The sequence below is a fragment of the Magallana gigas genome, chromosome 9, assembly GCF_963853765.1.
Source record: "Magallana gigas chromosome 9, xbMagGiga1.1, whole genome shotgun sequence".
Lineage (NCBI taxonomy): Eukaryota > Metazoa > Mollusca > Bivalvia > Ostreida > Ostreidae > Magallana > Magallana gigas.
Window position 1 is genome coordinate 6266468 of NC_088861.1, and position 21489 is coordinate 6287956.

At 30.8% G+C, this 21489-nt stretch overlaps 1 protein-coding gene and 1 long non-coding RNA gene across 2 annotated transcripts; one reads left to right on the plus strand and one right to left on the minus strand.

Moving 5' to 3' along the window:
• Nucleotides 1-977: 977 nt before the first annotated feature.
• Nucleotides 978-3544, minus strand: LOC105343024 (uncharacterized). Its single transcript, XR_010709783.1, has 4 exons — nucleotides 3405-3544; nucleotides 2578-2629; nucleotides 1862-2010; nucleotides 978-1373 (listed from the first exon to the last, which is right to left on the minus strand). It is a non-coding gene; the product is annotated as an uncharacterized lncRNA (long non-coding RNA).
• A 2873-nt stretch (nucleotides 3545-6417) lies between these two features.
• On the plus strand, nucleotides 6418-17534 carry LOC105343025 (uncharacterized). Its single transcript, XM_034478662.2, has 5 exons — nucleotides 6418-6623; nucleotides 8411-8511; nucleotides 12588-12627; nucleotides 12889-13034; nucleotides 13147-17534. Exons 3-5 carry the CDS (start codon nucleotides 12602-12604, stop codon nucleotides 14355-14357), a joined length of 1383 nt encoding a protein of 460 aa, XP_034334553.2. The 5' UTR covers nucleotides 6418-6623; nucleotides 8411-8511; nucleotides 12588-12601; the 3' UTR covers nucleotides 14358-17534.
• The last annotated feature ends 3955 nt before the right edge of the window (nucleotides 17535-21489 follow it).

Consider the following 21489-nt stretch of genomic DNA (forward strand, 5'->3'; position numbering starts at 1 on the left):
ATTCGACTAAAGCATTGATTGCACACCTTGCACAATTGGCGTGTCTTTAAAATTGAACTCACTAAGAAATGACATATGTATTGCTGTGTTTGGGGGTAGCATAAATATGTAATTATGCGATGACGTAAAAATTATAATCATGATTTGTAAAATCAATCAATATGTCGACTTATGATCATTGAATTATTGAATCTAATGTCTGGCTACTGGTCACTGTTTTTAAAAATCTCAGAAAAAGCTGAAATTTCTTTTATCTCATTTAATAAATCCCATTGAGTTTTGTTTGAATAAAAAAAATGCTAAGGTTTAATTTCATTAGTAATCACCAATTACTAATAGCCAATGTAAAGCGCTATGACAAAACTTTTTGTGATTTTTTAGCAAAGGTGTAGTTTTTGCTCTGCGATTTGCTCGGGGAATGAGGAATAATTTTTCATTTAGTTTTCATCGTCTGGAATCTCATTTAATCAAATTTGGATTACGATTGGTAGGAAACGGGTAAAAATATCAGACAATGCCCCCCCCTCCTCCAAACAAAATAGGAAATTAGAGGTGCAAAACACATTACATCACGTCGTAACTTACGTCCGCCATTTTGAACACGCTGTCCATGCATACTATTGTTATTGGACAGGTATCAGTGGATGTTACTCCGCTAATACAGTTGCCTTTACAATTTTATAAAGTGGTTAATGCATGAAAGCCAAGAGAGGTTGTACTGGTCTGTTCAACACCAAAACCATTTGACTTATAAAATTTGTGCAAATAAATAATGCTTTGAACTAAAACAAATCGACGATCAGTCGGCACTTTCACCATTGTTACTGCTGCTGCTATTTCTTGACTATAATTACAAATAAATGTTTGATAAATCAACAATGCGTGTATCTGCCTATACATGAAGTTCGTGTATTCGTGTACATCGATAAATTGAGATTATTTATTTATAACCATTTCTAAAGAAAAATAAGACTCTGTTGTTTTTAGATTCGATATAAAGTAGTTTATCTGTTTACATGCCAATTCTAGATTTAGAATAGAAATCTACAATGTTACTACAGAAATCAAACAGACTAACAAATCAGCATCCTTGTTTGTTATAATTGTATCGCCAAACTGTTGTGGGTTTGCCGGAAGGAATTGCTTTTTCATCGACTGTTTTATCTCCAGCGCTGATGTACTGATTACCATAAGAAACAATGCCAACATGGCCCAGTCCACCAGGGTTTGGGAACGATATAACATCTCCTCTCTGTTTGGAGCTAACATTCGAGATATGTGTGTAGCATTTTGTCCGAAGAACATATTCTGAATTGGAATTACCCCATTCATTGGCACCAATGGGCGATGCTTTCCAAAACATTAATGGATGCCTGAAATTTTAGGTTGAAAAATACATATTAAATGTATCAATGAAATAAATGAAAGAGAAACCAAAATAAAATCAGTTTTTACAGTAATAATTATTCAATATCTTTCATGGTGTTGTACATTACATATTAAACACACTAATATAGCTCTAAAAACATTTGTACAGTTCGACAAATGCACGATGAAATACTAAAATAAAGTTAATGAGGTAAAAAATGAAGTAAGAACATGTCTCTGTCGACAAACTACGTTTAGAATTCCGATTTATAGATGCGACATGTGTACATTTGGTTATATTCTTTTATAAAAAAAAAAATGCACTGCGAGGTACAAAATAGTAGGAGTAAGCCATACGAATGGATATACAAACCTAATTTATTACATAATTTATATGAATTAGGAATATATAAATAAAAAACGTGTTTCTTTCATATATTTTTTTGGATTTTAAGATAATTACAAATACGATTCAGAATACCATCTCACTCACCTTTGAGGACGTTTTGCTCCAACATCTGCAAACACATCATCGACAAAAATATTGCATTTGTATGTGTTTCCTACCAGTTTCCATTTTGTACTTCCTACGTGCTTTTTGGCCTCGTTGTAAATGTCATCTTTCGTTACAGCAAATGATTGCTGAAAATTATGTCTTTTGAATTATCAATTGATTTATTTTCCGACACTCAACATGATTTGAGTGATAGGACTTGGATATTGTTCAAAAGTTATCTTGGCACCATGTATAAATGAAATACCATACTCGATGGGTTCTATAAACACTTATCTTTTCATTTTTAGACTATCTTTAAAATATTAATTATTTTTTTAGGTAGATCCGAGTATTAATATATTGACTATCCACCTCCTTATTTAACTAAATGCATCAATTTACATGACACTTTTTGTATCTAGCAAATGATCCATAGATAATTCTACATTATACATCGCCCACGGTTACATTAGATCTATAAAGAAAGTTGATGTCTTTAAAAATATAATATAATAATCAAAATGAAAAGCGGATGTTAAACGTTATGCTGTAGGATTTGTTTTCCTCAAATACATTTCTTGATTACTGAATGAGAGTTATTATTTCCATCAAGTGAAACCCATATACTATGAAAATTTTAATTCAAAGAGAGTTGACGCTAGAAACATATTTTTACGCTGAAAAGTGTTTAAAAATTTCGTGGCAAAATTTACCGCGATAAAACACAGTCCCACCGCTAACGCTGTAATTGTCGAATAAACCATTCTGCAATAAAAAAAAAAGAAAGAAAGAGTTCTTATTAGGATGATTTATTTATCAATTTTGTTAAACATAAATGTCTATAAAGATTGACGTTAAGTTATTTGAATTGACTGTTGTTTAATTGATTGTGTGTTGTTTAATGATAAACAATATTATGATTTTGACATTGTTTTACATCTGATTTTGGTTTTTTATAGTATCATAGCTTTATAACAAGTATTACATTATTGTAAAATGCCTGCTAATACAATAACGATTTGAAAATTTGAGACTTTAGTGAAACCAATATTTCCGATTAAACGTATCATTACGATTAAAAATAGGAAAACAGTAAATCTGCATCTTTAACAAAATAAGATATTTGTAACAGCCTAAACACGTTGTACACGTCTTTCTTACAAGAAAAAAGTGAAACAATATTCAAATTATATTAACATACTGTTATATAGTTCTGTGACTCTGTTAACCGATGCATTTCCCCCATAAAGTACCACACAGTTTAAATTTGATTTCACGCTTTAAAAAATCTTCATTTATTAGACACAAGACTTGTGTCAATGAAAAATAATAACTAGCAGCAAAAATTTACATGAGTGCTATGACGCTAAAATGATAGATTTTAAAGTTTAAACTATTCGTAAATAACTTAAAAGCCCATTCAGAATGAAACCAATGTCAGAGCAGGGACAGCTGTGATTGAACAAAAACAAACTAAAATCATTATTCAAACGTTATTCTCATTCGCATTTTAATTGATTAGAGCATTAATTTAGTTTACCTTTTGTTGATTCTTTTCCTACCCACTTGAGTCGTAAAATAAAGCAATTTGTAGCTTATATATCATCCAAGAAACCAGTTCTTAAAATTTAAACGGATTTTCCAGATGTTAAACACGTAGTAACATATAATTATTCTTGTGCAATTGCAATTTGCAGGTAAACAGTGAATCAAAAATAGAATTAAACCTGTTCTGCAGTAAGATTTTTCAAAAACGCCGCATGACAGTGATTATGAATTAGATTTTTTTGTCAATAAATTAAATCTATTTTGTACGAAAGCTCAGAAGGCTGATTTGAATTCGAGATTCGAAATACAAGTGTTGAGATTCAAAATTCGAGATTCAATATTTAAATTAACCAATTAAATGATGGATCTGAAAACATATATCCTAACAACATTAAAATTAATTTTTGGAATTAAGATCTTCCATACAATGCACTTTCCTACAAAATTGTCATGCGATGTCATAGAAATTAGTGGTTATGCCGTGTGCTTCGAGAATCTAAATGATTTTGCTAGCTCTGTGCGTATTTTCTCACGCTTCAATTTAATCCGAAGTATATTCACGTCGATTTGGGTTAAAATCGGTTTGCGAGAAAATAAAATTGTTAAAAAATCTATTTTTATCTGAATTATAAATATTATCGGTGTTGTTTAGCTATGGAACGAAATGCAATGATACGATCATCTTATTACTGTAAGGTTTATAATGCAAATCAGACAACATGTTCTAAAACAATGAAAATTTACAACCATTACGTCAAGAACCCAAATACTGTGGAATCATTTAATTTTGTGGGGGCCACTTTTCGTGGATTGTGGGTTTTTTGCATATTTGTTGGGATGTAATTTCGTGGATGCGTCAGCTTTTAGTTTCAGGTGGTAAACTTTTTAAACTTTCATAATTAGGTTTCGTTGAGGATGTTAATTCGTGGGCGTGGGCTACCCACGAATACCGCGAACATTGAGCCACCACGAACTCTAATGATTCCACAGTTTGCAACGCTGTTGTGGTGACTGTTTCGATGCCAAATCATTATTTGGAGATTCTATATGTTAATATGGCAACAAAGTGGTAATTTTATACCAACCACTCCCTTGATTGAACGACGCTCTGCCATTCAGTCAACCGAAAATTAGCTAAATTTTAATTAAAAGATGACTGAATGGCATAGGTGTGCCATTCAGTCACTTTTCCAGACCATTCAATTTACTTTCAGTCGACTGAATGGCAGAGTTTCATCCTGTGAATTTGTCTACCTATATATTTAGTAGTATAACTACACGTGTCTCTGCAGGACATATTTACATGTAGAGTTACTAACATACTACGAACATGCATAATTTAAATGTAATTTTATCAATTGTAACAGGGGTTCTGGGGCAACCAACTTAAACGTTTTCTTCTTGCTAGCGTTTCTATAGCATTCTTCTATCATTCAAAAACCTGATTTAAACTTCAAATGATGAAATAAAAAGGACCGTAACTATCAAATAAATCTCAGATAGTTTGTTAGTAATTGCGCACTTTACCTGGATCTTCACACGTGAAACAATGCTTTTTTGAAATCCAGCATTTATATGCCAGTCAGCCCAACATGAACTTAATATGTATGACACTAAGAAAATAATGAATGCCGGAGCACTCAATATGAAAAGAAAATCATAACTTTGTATTTACATTTCCAACACAACTACAACAAATATTTGACTTAAAAAAAAAGGTAAATGAAAACCCCATTTCAGCTTGTATAAAAAGCACAGAATTAAAAAGTGTAGCATAATTTTAAATGGACATATCTAACTATAACAATCAGAAACAGAAACATGCTACTATTATCGTATTCATGATAATTATAATTATGCAAGCTGAAAGAGGAAGTAAAATTAAACTATTAAAGGGGAATCCTATTTTCAAGGGCTTGGTTGCAGATGATCTAATTGTAGTAGGTTTTCCTTTATTATCTCGTTTTTCTGGGGGTAAAATCTTGATAATAATGACTTCACTTAAGAATAACTATTGTTTATTTAAAACCTCCCTGATGTATATAAATCATTTCAGTGTTTTAAATTTTGCTTTGAATATATAACTTATTGGTTTAAAGTGAAGGTAACATACTTAACAGTCGTTTACGCTCTTGTTATGTTTCAAGATCTTAATTCTAGCACTTTGATAAGTAATTATACCACGGAATAAAACACGCATTTGTCACGGGCATTTGACAGATTTGTACGCAATAACTATTCCATTATATTTAGATAACTTATAAGTGATTAAAAACAATCATTCAAACTAAAAGCTGTCTCAATCATTTGGCTTTTATCCATGAAAATCAATTAATGATTATTTTGATTTATTTTCACACAAATGTTAAAGTTTTTTTCCTTTTCATTTGTCAAACTATAACGTGAACATCGAGAGTTATTTCTCTTTTATCATACTAGTAGTAAGTGCAGTTTATTACACATCGCAACAATAGCTCTACGATATAATTGCTTATTGTGCAGTTTTTCTACTGTGGCATTGCAGATATGCTATCTATTTTTGTTGCGAAATTAAAACATCCTACTTGAAAACGACGATATATTGTATAAGTGGTGGCTGACATATGTCACTTCTTCTCTCTCTCTCTCTCTCTCTCTCTCTCTCTCTCTCTCTCTCTCTCTCTGTTGGCACACAATATTGGCTTTTATCAGAGATATTTTTTTTGAAATTCTGCGCAAAAAAAAAAAAAAATCAATTAACACATGCATACATTGTTATAAGTTAAAATGATTTATTTATCGGGAGACTCTTAATTGATTTATCAATACTTTTCTGTATTTATCTGTCTGACAAACAGCTTAAGTGTTATTATTTTCATTTTAAATGTTTAAACAAAATCAGCCTTTGAAATCTTTATAAACAGATATTTGTGTAGAATATATTTTTTTTAGTTGTTATAGTTCACTGGTTTTTCAAATTCACTTCTAATAAAAAGTGACATTTTTTTCTATTGTATAAGGTTCCGGGATACAATGCTAGTGAAAATTTAAAAACTTGATTATATAACAGCCTTGATGCATGTGAAGATGAGTTGTCCAAAGAACGAATCGATGTGGAAAAAAAGAGCTGAGAGGTACAAATGCCAAAATAAGGATATTTATCACTGCTTGCTTCTTAAAGATAAGACAAGATTGAAAGAAGTTTGCATCGAGCAGGCTAGAATTGGTAAAGGTGAGTAAAGCAATGTATTACACCTATTCATTTGGGTTTAAAAGATGCAATATCGTGCAACATTTTAAACTACAGGAAAAATATAATGAAAATACTTACTTTTGAACATAATCCTTTGCGTCAAAATTTAAATAAATGTTTACCGAAGGATGACATCATACAATAGTAATATAAGTCGAGGTATAGCTTTCATACGGGTGATTAGGCTTACACTATGAAAATACCTACGTTGCATTCTAAGGAATCTGGAGGAATAAGCCGAGTCATGTGCCCACAAATGCCATAACCCTTTCACTAGTATGTTACAAATGACAATCATGCGTTTAGTATAATATGTGTATTAACTTCAAATAATTTTTATTTTCATTTCTGTGCTTACGTATCTCAAGAGAAGTTATTGTGCTTGTAGATTAAATTAAAGAATTCAAATCTTTTGTCTTAAGTTCAAAGTTTGTACATCTAACAAAGTAACATGTTTATTTTTAAAATTAATACTAAGGATAACTCATTTAGCAAGTAACAAAAAATCTAAAAAATGATTAGGAGCATGTGTTTAATTTATGATAACGCGTTTTTTCCTTCATTACATCAAATGAGTTTCTACAATTTAAGCAAAGTAAACAAAGATATAAAAAAATTTACAACACGATTCATTATAATCGAACACCTACATGTACTTCAACAGATTTATGTTTCAAGAACTCCTCGCTAAGCGCTACACCACGGAACGTTTGATTCCATTTTAAGGGGCATGGTAACGATTTTGGTCATAAATTATTTTTGTTCGATTTTAATGTTTATAATGCTTCAGTAAGGCATTTTTAATAGGCAACAAATATTTGATTGTCATTTGTTGAGTTATAAGCGGTTACAGAGCTTCCATTTCCTCGCTATGTAAACAAAGCTTTTGTTAACATTTTGAATGTTGAAGTGAAAATTCCAGTTTTAAACCTCAAATGAATGTGTTTATCGTAAGTAACTATTTATTTATGCTTAAAACGAATAAAAAGATAGACAAATCAGCTTAAAACAGATTTTTTACAGGTATATTGAACCCATGTAAACAAAAACAGGACACGAGCCTTGTTTACATGACGAAGAATTGTGAGCCCTGTATCTTGCTAAATACTCATCGACTGGCACCCAAATTTCATTTGATCATTAGAAATGCATTCCTAAAGCATTGTAAATAATAGAAACTAAAAAATGAAATTTGTCCAAAATCGTGACCATGCCCCTTAAAGTAACACACTTAATTTAGTTTTGCGCAAATATGATTCGGTCTTGGCCATTTGACGATCATCTTGAAAAGTGAAGGAAGAACACTTGCTTTTTACCATAGATTAGGTCGTTGTACCATTAAAAAAATTAGATATGAAAAAGACATTTACATGTTATATCAGAATACTTTCTTAAAAATGGTATGATGACCAACTCTATCAAAAAAACTTTAGTATGAACATCCGATTGCATTAGCATTTTGTTGCTCCATTAGCATATATATATTTTGATGTCTTAATATCAATCAAATATGAAGTCAATTTTTGAAGGTTTTAGCATCACTGAATGCAAATGATTACATTTGCTAAATAAATGTAACAAACCTGATATTTGTGAGAAAAAATGTGGGTTTTTGCAAATAGACTTAAGTGGTTTAATGCCTTGGCTTATTCCCCCACTGTCGTTCGTTGGAAAACATTTTAACACGCAAATGTACAATCTAGCATGCTAGTAAACTATTACTCAATTTATATTCTTATAATCATTATTTATTTTTCTTCGTTAAGGTTACTGTCCTATCATAACACGTCATAATTATCTCAACTGGGCACTTTGCAACACCACTGGATGTCCAAATGACACCTCGACAGCGACGAAGTTTACAAATGTAAGTCCATATTCCTGCTAAACATATCAAGACTAAAGTACATTCGAAAGGTGTTCGTATTATTTAAACTGTTATACAATCAATCTAAATTGATGATTGCTACATGTACTAAATAAACTAATATTTGTGAAGGGGCATGCAGTCGTTTTACAGCAAAATATTTGAAATATTTTAATTCTATTGAAAATGGTTTGTGTTATTATATCGGCGTATTGACATGTTTCATAATATTTTTTTTGATTTGTTTTGTTTTTTGTTTTATTAACCTTCATGATTTATTCAACTTCTTGTAATTACTAGTTGTCTTTCTTGAAACATACTAAGAAAGTCGATGGTAATTTTGCAATTTGTTAATATACGCGACCTGAAACAATAAAATTGAATATATAGCTGACCATATTTGGACTCAAAAGCAAAATATTTATTCTTAAACAAATCTTATATTGAAAACAAAATCAAATCGCATTTACCTAACTATCATATTACACTGTCATATGAACAGACTTATGCGTATAATAGTTTGCTGTAGTGCTGTCTTTCAATTAACAATTAATGCAAATGATGACAACCACTGTTGGGCAATTTGTACACTGAATTAGTAATGTAAAAACGATTGTCACGGGCGCATATAATAAGTAATTAGTACTTACATCATCAATAGTCAACAATTACTAGTCAATCCAAAAAATACAACACTGAATTTTAACTTTCACCATATGTATATACATGTAAAATATGATAGAATTTCAATGATCTGGACAACATCTGTCCAATATTAGAGTACTGAATTGAGTATAAACAAAGGTTGGACTCCTCTACGGGGAAATGTTCCTTGAATAACCCTTTGTATCGTATCTTGAACTGTTTGATATCTAAACTTCAAGAAATACCCGTCAAACTCGTCTTTTAAAATTTTATCCGGCGTTAATAGATGTTCAAAATGTTGTGTCACAGCAAAAATAGGCATACATTTTTTTTTAATTATGATACGCGTAGCTTTCATGAATGGTTTCATTCAATTTAAACTGACATTTAAAAGTGTTTTTCATTCAATATATTGGGAGAGTCAAGTTTGTTGGCTTTATTTTACAAGTTTATTCAAAATACCATTTTATACAGAAGAGCTTTAATGTTACGACTTAAATTTACAAAACCATTACACTGTATGTAGGCTATTGATGTTCATAAATCATTTTATGCCCATTTCTGGTTTAATGTTCGGTGCAAGCGAGTTAACTCTTAGTTTAATAAATGACCTGAGTATCAATTGTGGAGTTAATTAGAATTAATTACGCGGCAATTTGAATTGTAAAAGAACATTGGAAAAGTTTGCGGGTCAAACAACCCTCTCACGTCTCTCTATTTCTATGTATACTTTGTGTGTTAAAAGAGTGAATGTTTTATTTTGTTGGCGAACGTAGAACAGCCTTAGGACTGCTGATTTTAAAGCATTAAAACATTAAAACATTACATTATGCATTACATTATAAACTATGTGTTACATTATACATTACATCATGAATGTCAACCATTGATAACCATTACATCATTCATTCATTTTATGCATTATGAACATTTAGTCAACATCATACATTGAAGCATTATGCTCATTATACATTATACATTACATTATTATTTTTAAAGATGAAAAAAAAACAATATTGGTACTGAGAACAAATACTCAGTATCATTTTGCTATCAAATTAAAAACAAAAGCATCGCAAAACATCACAATGGAATTAGACTACAATGTCCAAGGAACACAAGTATTTCTTGTAAGGCTTAACGGTGACAGGATCTCAGGATTCAAGTATCCTTTTGTCTTTTGAAAACACAAAGTGACTAATGATAAATATAGATAAAACTACCGCAGAAAGCGTTAAAAATAATAAACAAACGTTATAGTTATCATATGGACTATGAATTTAAAATTGAAACGTGGATTGGGTAGGTGGAATTTTCCTTCACTCTTTTTACCCAGCTGGTTAGTTTACAACCGTTGTAGAATAAGACACAATGAGAAAAAGTATGACGTCACAATGTATACTGGGAATGAAATATCTCAGAGTTATTCATAGTGCAGTTAGGTGTGTTCTTTGCTGTAATAATCTGATTTATTTAAAAAAAAAATAGATATTTTTAAGATGGGCGATTATAATTTAGTATTATGAAATCCAGGTTAAACTGTGTATCTGTTGGAAGTATTTTAAAGCATTTTTACTTAACCTCACCTTTGATGATTTATTTTTAGTTTTGTTTGCATTTTAAATTTTCAAATGAATGGAACTTATCGTTTGATGTTTTAGAACTTGAAAAAAATTGATGAATTGTCATTAATATTTAAATTTGATAACCTCCATTAGATAGTAATGACCTTAAAGGACATATTCCATGTTTTTCAATTATCAGACTTTATTAAATAAAATCATTCTCTACTCATTTAAAATGAAGTTTATGGTCGTTTATTCAAAATAATCTCGCGAATTCGTTAGTTTGAAGGCGATGAATTTCAAATGTCGCGATATACATATTTTCTCTCTCGATCTACCCGCCATCATGTGTGAAGTCATATCCGACCTCAATCGAGAAGGTTCTGTTAGCCATCTTTGTATTTGGACGACAATTAAACTAATGATCACCTATCAAATTGTCGATAACGGGACATGATGGTGTTTTGGGTTTCATGTGGATGTTCTAGCCGCCAATAACTGGGATTTCGTCTGTTGTTTTTTCTGTTGTCTGTAAGTTTCCCTACGAAAATGTGCGGAAATCTTGGGACAAATAACTGTCAACGAGAGGATTAATAAATAAAATACCAACACATGCATTATATGATATATTTTTGTAATGTTAGTTTCATGAAAAAATCGTATTTATTTTTCAAAGATAAAAATAGAAGTTTATGCACTGGGGCCTGTGTTCAAAAAACAAATTCATCGGAGGCAAATAACGAGAGGACGCCATTTGGATACCGCCTCGCTTCATTAGCTGTTTTCTTATTTATATTGTGAATTATACATACATGTATGCGTCGATTTTGTATAAATGATCTCTTCATTCATAGTTCACCTCTGCAGAAAACATATGTACGGTAAATGAGATTTCTGTTAGTTTTATTGTTGCGGGAAAGTCAAGGAGTTGTCGATATTGAATGTTTACCAAATAAGGCATGTTTACTTGAGAAATATCATAAGTTTGTAATATATGTATAAATAGATAAAAACGGATATGTGATAGAAGAAACAACAATTCATGAAAAAGATTTTTCAGCTTTATATATAAAAACAGTGTAATATGAAGTAAAGAACCTTCGAAAGTTGTGTCCACTCTTGACCGAAGAGACAAATATCTTGTGCACCACAGTTTTACAACAATGCACATAATGAGTCATTTACAGAACGCCAAAGAACAAAATCATTGTAGATTTTTATAAAATAAACACCTGTTACCGATTTTTATTGAGCTAAAATCCATACTTATTAAGTGGTGTTAAACATGTTTACACGTCGATCAGTCTGATTATATTTGCTAACTTCATCGTCACTTCTTCGCTATAACATCGTTTTTTATCCGTACTGGTGGCTTCCACGCGTACGAAGGAATGGTAAAATTATTTTAATTTAGTTAACATAAAAAACCAACATTAATGGTGAATAATTGTCAAAACTATAAAGAAGAGCATTCTAATCCTACCATTTGTTAACAATCAGATGTTCGAAGAATGTCGCATGTGACGTTACCGTACCACGTGATACTTTATCTAATTAACGAGTTGTTATACGATCGGGGCTATGATTTAAATTGATTTTATGGCTAATTAAATCATTTTTAAGCAAAACAAAGTTTGGGAAATAATTAATAGATACACAAAAAAATTGTAAAATGTCCCATACTTTAGGAACATGCGATATGTCCTTTGAGTTTTCAACTTCAACTCATTGATTTTAATATTTTCATGGTATAATGTCAATCAGAGCAACTCCTCGTGGGGGTTATGCGAGAAGATGGGGATAAAAAAAACAATTTTGTGCTATACAATCTATTGTTAGGTACTATCTTCTTTTTTTCATATCAAGACCCGATTTGCTTTATGACAACACATACGGGACCAATAAGGTAAGCAAAAATCAAATGTAGTAGATAAGGTAAATGTCTTTCAAATACAATAAATAATTTTGTGAGATTTTGACACATAATAAAATATAATATGTAATCACAAAACAAATATATAATGATTTACAAACTTGCTGTACATTTAGTTGACTCAAACATCTAATCAAAAATCGCTCTTTTTGTCACTGATGTTTTGTAGAACTTTCCTAATAAGTAAAACCTTTGTTTTATAAAACCGATTTCTAAGATTTGTGTTTTTCAAAGGACTACTAGCAATGACATGGGAACCAACGTTCAAAGCTTAATTGGAGTAGGAATTGCAATTTTCATACTGCCAATACTCGCATTTTGTGTGTATGTAAGACGATCACAGTTCAGGGGGTGTAAAGGAGGCATATGTAGATCACTGGGTATCTTTTTTCTTATTTTTCCATTAATATTAATCACGTTCATGCCATGGATTTTAATGAAGATTGCAAAAGCATGTTCAATGCGTTATTTTTATCTCTTTTTTCGTTTAAGCATCGGATGCGGAAAATGGAACAAACAACAGCGAACCTTTACTTTTCAAAGACAATGAAAACAATGAAACCGTGGAAGGTGTGCTACAGGAATTGCACAACAGTAACGTTATTCTGATTCATGGAACACTGGGAAATGGCGTATCAAAAACTGGGAAAGAGGCAACTAAAGATTTTATACAAAAACATTCAGATTGGGAGTATCAAAGGATAAATTATGACGATTGTTCTGATACACCTCTTGCAGAAAAGACAATTATCTTTGTTGATGGGTGGTTTGGAATATGGAATGAAAACCCTTGTAAAGTAAATGATGTTGAAAAGGCTTTGAAAAAAATACGGAATAGCATAGACAATGTTCAACTATGCAAGGTAATTTTAGGTATTCGAGAAGACATTTATGAGAAATACAAAAAACTTTTTAACTCCAATCTCCCTTCAAACTTTCGTCATCTTTATCTTGATAGCATTCGGGCGAGACAAAATAAAGAATTAGAACAACAACTAAAGCGTACTTTAAATAAAGTTAATTGTAAAAAGAGAAAATGTAGTTGCGCAACTCTTAATATCCAAGGAATAAAAGATAAATATCATGAATTAGGTAATCATCTCAAAGTTGAAATCCTGGCCAGTCATCATTGCCTAATAACAAAGTTTATGGAATGTGGAGATTTGTTAGAAACACTTGTGTGTCATTTTATGGAACTGCAAAAGAAAAAAAAGAGGCTATACGAATGCCTCATGTATATTGTTATCAAAGGCAAGTACAAAATAGGTGATGATGTCGATAGTGATGTTAAAAAGGAGTTTCATTTTGGGATCACGTCAGAGAGCTACAAAGATTGCAAATCTCTAGATAAATACACTAAAAAAATGCCTGGAAAGGACCTTGTAAACATTAAGAATGCGGCAACACCACCAAATCAAGAATACATTGTGTTCGAATATGTGTTCCTTTATTTATGCGCTTTTCACTCTTTATTTAAAATGCAACCGAAGATGGTGATGAAACATTGTAACATGGACGCTGTTCTACAAATAGTACGCCCAGATGAAGCTGATCAAGATGGAGATGGAATTAAGTTCTGTGCGAAAGCTGAAAATGAGTATGTCACTTATTTCTATAAAGAGGTCGTGAAAAGAACACCAGGTCTAGAAGATACTTTTTGTGGTCATCCGCTAGTGAAACATGCAATTGGTACGGAAGTTTAACTTTGATGTTGCGGTTTTTATACTTAAACTTAAATCTCATCTGATAGAGATCTAAAAATATAAAACTGAGCATGTATACATGTAAATGTGTTCCTGTCAACAAATCTGTAAAGTAGCTATTTAATCAATATTTATCATTGAACATAAATTCTTCGTGAAAAAATGCCCAAGGCTTGAAATGTATGAATCGACGTTAACATCAATTAGTTCAATTATTTTCATTTCAATACATATTTAATGAATTATAATGAATAAGAGGAAGGTATTGAGGGTTAAGCTAAATAATCCCTGTATACAATTTTCCTACATCTTACAATTGTTGAAATCGGATTAAAATAAGCTACACCAATATGCTGCATAAATATAACTAGCATTATTTCAAAACGCATTGGGTTTATGTTAAATCATAAAAACGATTTTTAAAAATTTCAATCACCAAAAAACTCATCATAATTTGATTTTATGGAAAAAGAAATCATGCTTCGAATCCAGTCTTGTGATCTGAAGCGTGAATCATTCCCACATGAACTCATATACTTTTCAAAATGCAGCCATTAAAAAAAATTATCGTCCTCTCATACCTCAGCTTGTATAATTATAAAACAATCTACTATGGATCATGTAATGAAAAATAATAAAAATAAAATATATAATTTAAAATGAGCGGTTAAAAAAAATATCATTACAAGTGCCTTTTAGTCACTGCAATCTTGGCCCAGAAGTTTACTTATTAAAATGAATAATATGTTTTACGGTGCGACCGTTGGGGCGAGCACAGCATGTGATCAAACAATGAATTATAATAAATTAATAAAATAAAATTAACAACGTGAAATTTGAATGCCAAAAAATAAAACATACCTATTTTCAGTAAATTTTCATTATTCATAGTTTATAAGATTTGTTATAATTTATTTATTAATATGTAGAACAATAGTTTAATCTCAGATACAATGTTGTTAAATAATAAAGATTTTAATATATAAATATTCATTGCACTGCATCTCCTCTTTTAAAGTGATTGTGATTATGATTGATTGATTGATTTCCCCCTTTTTTTTGCAGTAGACATTTTTTCTTAAACTTACATATAAAACTTGACTCATCATAGAGCTCCCCCCATGCTAAATTTGTTTTCATTTTTGTCAATTTATACATAGAAAATCGACTTACCATGGATTTGCCCCTCCACTTAAAAAAAAAATAATTAATGTTTACTTTTATTTTTAGTTTACGCTTTAAAATATTTGCTTATCATGTTAAAAGAACATGGTGTTGTCCCCCCCCCCACCCCCCGCATGTAATAAATGGAAGTGAAAATAAAGAAACCATTAAACTGCTAAAGAGCTGAAGGATTAGAATTTTCATGATTTATTTTTCTTTTTGCTTGCAAAGATTTTTTGGATGAGGCTGCCATCCACCCACCCACCCCTTTAAAAAAAGGCGCTGCTACGTATAACGTTACGTTTCAGGAAATTACCGTAATTATAGTGAATAAAATATTTGTGAGCATTCATCCAAATAAGTGCAATTTACAACTGTTTCCTGTATCTGAAGAAATGTCCTTATTCGTCAGCTGTTCTTTATCTTAGCCTTTGCAAGTTATTGAGAGGATTTTGGTCATTTCAGCAGATTTACAATAACTTCAATTAGAGTAATAACCCCTTATCAGTGCTTATTGTGACGTCAAAGCTGACGTTGGTTAAGTGTCGTCTTACTCTTTAAAATTCCCTTGAGAAATAAAAGTATGCGAAGTATACTGTTTTATTTACTTAAAAAGCATGATGTTCTTAAAATTACACATCTTATAAGCTTTTCAAAGGTTTTACTTTGATTCTCGGGAGAACGTGATGTTGGAACGTGAGGTTGGAAACCATTTGTACTATGAATTGTGGGTCAAAATTTACTGACTCCGAAAAAATATATCGGATCAATGTGTAAACGTTTGTGACGTCACACGATTATTTTTGATTGAAAGTGTACTGAGGTGAACTTTAGAGGTAACATTGACTGTATGTCGCTTACATCGTTATTGTTTTTACTGTCTAAATTTGTCTTGCTGATTCTCGTGAGAGTGTGAAGTGATAAAAATTGCCATGATTACAGGGAACTACTGGGACGATTAAAACGATGCATTACTGGTCCGATTTACTGACGCCAAAAAAATCCGTTGAATGAATGTGCAAATAGTCCGAATTTTCTATTCACACACGCCTTGCCGGTAGAGCTCGCTATCAACAAATGTAATTTCAATTCGATGAAAACAAGTAGTTTATAATGATTACTATATTAATCTGTAGAGTATATTTTTTCTGGATGATAAATCTCTAAAACAATGATTACCATGTCCTTTCAGAGAAATCTTACTTACATGTATATCCTAGTATGATATAACAACTATTATTAATCGTTTGAAATATATTTATTTTATTTGCTTTAACAATCGAAAAATCGAAAACTAGCCTTAAATGCTAAATATGCATGTTAATTGTAGTTATCAAACAATCTATTGAAATAGTATGAACCGAGACAAGGGCGACAAAGATGTTTGATGGCTTCTGATACCGTATATTTTCACTTTTTAGGGATATCATGTGGTTTTTGTTATTTCTGGGAAGTTATCTTTATGTTTTAACAAAAGTTTTTAACGTTAGAACGTCAATAATAGAAATACATTAAGAATGTATTACAGGCTTTAAAAATGTATATTTAAAATTTAAATGAGAATTAAAGATATGTACCCTTATTGCACGGTCTATTATTCATAATAACTAATCATGCAAAATTATACCAAGTTTGAATAAAGAACTTTATCTTTTTTAACCTTGAAGTCGTTACAAATACAATTATAGTCCTAAAATTATGACGGGGCATTTATCTTTAAAAGGTGCCACATTGAGATTATTCATTCGTGTTCATATTGGAGTTTTTAGCGAATGAAACTTGTTTTTATTTATTTTAGTTAATATGCAAGTGTTTTTATTTGCTTGATAACATTGTCATTGTAAGATCCTTATCATGAATACTAGTACATTTTGTGTTTAATTTGGGTTGCTTTTTTTTTACTGAGAAAGCTGTTGTACGCTTGGTGTTCAAAATACGGCTTGTGCAATTAACTATTTAATACTAAACTCTAATGTATTATTGGATTATTACTAATAAAAACTTTACTCTGATGTTGTTTATTTGAAATACTAAAATACGTCATTTAGCGGCCATAAAATGGTTTCCTAGGATTAAAGTACTGAATATCCTGGAAAGCTGTTAACAAGCTTGTATGGAATGTATTTGCATGTAATTCATATATCTTTTAAATATTGAAAAGTTTCTCGATATGACTTTCGAATACCGACCATTCCCTTCTTGTGATGCCGGTGTATGTGTTTTCCAAAAGCACTTTAAATATTCCAAAAGTACTTTTTAAGTTTTCACTACCATTGTACACGGTATATTTTTTTCAATTCTGAAAAAGGTTAACACAAAAAAGGGGGATCTAACACTCTAGTTATAAATGATTGAATAAAATAAAACGTTATGATCCCTCGATGTTTAATTAAAACTAGGTCAAGTGTAAAGTATTCACAAAGCTATAACCGTCCATTTTTTCATGTTATGAAACTTTAAGAGATAGCTATTATTGTGTTGGTTGAAACTAGGCTAAAAACTTTCCTTTTATAAGGTAGCTTCATCGCGAATCTTACTTTTATGCATGAGGAACCGGAATTTGATGTTTTTGGAAGACTAAATGGCGCATTAACAGATAGTAATGACTTTAAAACCAGTGATCAATTCCTTTATTGTAATGATAGACTGTCTGGTTTTATTTTGGCTTGGACAGAAATTCAGTAAATCCTTGCATCATAAGAAAAACCAACAACAACAAAACCAACGTTATTACGGTACTTAAATGAAATTGTAAATATTTCGTTTTTCTAAAAAAAAAAGTGTACAATTATATTGAATGAAAATCAATTCATCATATGTGGTGCTCTGACAAGGCTTCTGAGTTGCGTTGGAAATACAAAAGAGGAAGAAACACACGACCCCATCCTGACAAAAACCACATTTTAAAAGGTTAACTATCACCAATGATCAACATTAACTCGTACATCTGTTCTGTAAACTCAAGTTCTGATCTACAAAACCATAAATTTAATCTCGAAAGAATGATTACTCGAGAATATCATAACAGTTGTCTAAATAAATACTTCTTTTCCACGCCTCTCTTTAGAATTTTGTCAAAAGATAGAAATTAAATGCTAATTTGTAAAATATAACATAATGTTGTTGTTGAACTGGTATGTACGTGCTCAACTACCCATATGCTAAATGATCATATACTTTTTTTATTCTAATGCAGATTGTATTTAGTATGTAGATGCAAGCATTTATGTCGTCATTAGGAAAAGGGAAATGTACAATATCATTGTAGTGTTTACATATGGAAAGAAAAAAACATTAAAAAGCAAGGGGCCTATTTGTGTATGATAAGTTAATGATTAAATAAGAGAACAAGGCAGATACTCTTCCATAGCAAGAATGTTCGATATCATAGCTTGTTTCTGTACATGCATCTTGATTAGCCTATTTTTGTCGTTGTCTTCAACTGAAAAGCAATCAGAAAATGACTTTTTTGTATGTTTTTTTAATATTTAAGAGATAGGCGAACAATTATCTTCTTGTAACCAACAGCAAGTACATGTATCCCTCGTTGATAGTTTGCGCCCACAGTGCGCTTCTTGTCAAAATTAAGAAGATTATGATCAAGGTAGATGTCAAAATTGGGAAAATGTCATACATGTAATAAAGAAACACGAAACGTTGATGAATTGATTTTGCAGTGAAGATAAGTAAAAAACCCTCAGCAAACGTGGACCTCAAATACATTAGAGATAGGATCAGGTGCCTAGGAGGAGTAAGCATTCTCTGCTGTCGGTTGCACCCGCCGTGTGCTCATTGACAAGATCATGAAAAACGGAATAAATAGTAGTCAGTCCGGTGTATGCATATAAAACCATCTTGTGACGTATAGTGTCTTAAAAAGTATAAGTCAAAATGTCTTTCGGTACCTTAAAACAGTTTTTAGAGTTTAATTGCCTTTTCAACGCAAATCATCGTTTTATTGACATTTAGTTTTAGGTGATTCACAGGTGTTAATACTGTTAGATAAAGACTTAAAGCAAAATAAACTTTCTAAAGCAGCTTAGTTATTTGAATGCATTTTAGCGTAATGGATAATCAATTCCAAGATTTTTTGAAAAATTCTGAAAGGTATAATGAGAAAGGTAGAAGATATAATGCATCCGGTAAAGGTGAAGGATTTTCTTTTTTTTCCAAACAATGTCATGGTTTATCAAAAACAGTTCTGTCATTGCAAGAAATTTGTACCGTGTCAATTGATACATAACATTCAATTATATCGGTTCCTTATCTAATTGTTAACATAAATGTGATCGTAAAAGAATATGTTAAATGAGAGACCTAGAACCTTCCTATCTCAATTTTTGGTTAGCTGACATGTCTTCTTGCTAAAAAAAATGAAGTTCAGCGAGTTAAACAGAAAAATGTAGTGCATAAACAATTCTTAATTGTGATGACATGAAAATCAGCAAATGACTTAATGCATACATTCAAAGCAAATACTTGCCATATGAAGAGGATTTTTTTTTCAATTATAACGAAAATGAAAACTGTACATCTTTATTAGAATGAAAGTAATGGATTTTTTTTATAATTTTTTTTGTTGTTGATATTTTCTGTGGGAGTCGTTGACCTAAAAACACTTGTCTGAAAAGTGTGTCAATGCCAAATATCAAAACCTTATTGTAATAATATAAAATGCATTCTTTATAGCCTAGTTTAATTTAAATGTATCCAATTGACTTGCATTAACTGTTTGACATTTGCCTGGCGTATTTATTTACATGATTTAATACAATTCAAATGTGGCCAACAGTCACAAAGTCGTACTAATCGAAGAGCAGTCATGATTTTAAGTATGTGTTCCTGTTACAAAAAGCCCTCTTTTTGAAGTGAACGCAAAGGAAAGTCAAGGTAAGCTTATTTTACGCAGTTTGCAAATTAATCCACTGTTTCTGTTTCTATTATTTCTTTTGTATATCGAAAAGTGCTTGTTCATAGTGATTAATGTAAATGATAAAAAATGAGGGTGCTTAAATATTTACCAAATGCTCTCTTAAACAGACTTTTTTGTAAATTCCTCTTTGTTACTGAAATTCATCAAATAAATGAATATGCTTTAAAATTTATAGAAAAAAGTGTAATTTAAATTAAAATGCGGTATTAAACAATTGTCACGATTGTGTTAATTTTGATATACAATATTTAGGTAGTGTCAAACTGGGCAATGGTATTTTCAAATCAAAACTTCTTATTTCAAACGTATTAATTATACAATTTCAATTTTAAATGCAAAACCTTAACTTATGACCCACTTACATAGGCATAAAAAATCTACGCAAGAAACGAAGGAACAATACTTGTATTGCGTTGTAAGAAAATTTAAATAAAGCATTTGACACACAGATATCTTACAATTTGCTTTCCTGAACTTGTCATTAAACTCTGCAAAAATGTATGTTTTTGTAAACACCAGAGACCCTCCGATAGGGAACACAACATACAAGTGAAATAGCTGAGAACGAAACAAGAAAAAGAAACAGTTCACCAATATATATGTGCGCGTTTATAAAACAATTGATAATAAGAAACAATTCTAATGTTAGAAAAAAGGTTTTAGATATCATTGCTTAAGACAAATGATATACCATATACCACCTTTCAGGTTCAAAAGGCAATTAAATGTGAAAAAACCATTTTAAACAGCATTAAAGCTTGAAAAATAAACCTGGAAAAATAAAAAAATTAAAACATATTCATTATTTGACAAACTTTTTATCTAGTACATGTAGATTTTTTTTAATCAACGCATATATTTCAATACCTAAATAAAACATCTTTCTTGACGAAACTAAATTGTAGGCACAATTGACTAAGAAGAAAAAAACTTGGAAGTTTAAATTCTAGAAGATTGACATTTAACATTTATCCAAAAATTTATTTATTTATTCGGTCAAATGTATGCATACGTATTAAATGAGCAAAACTATTC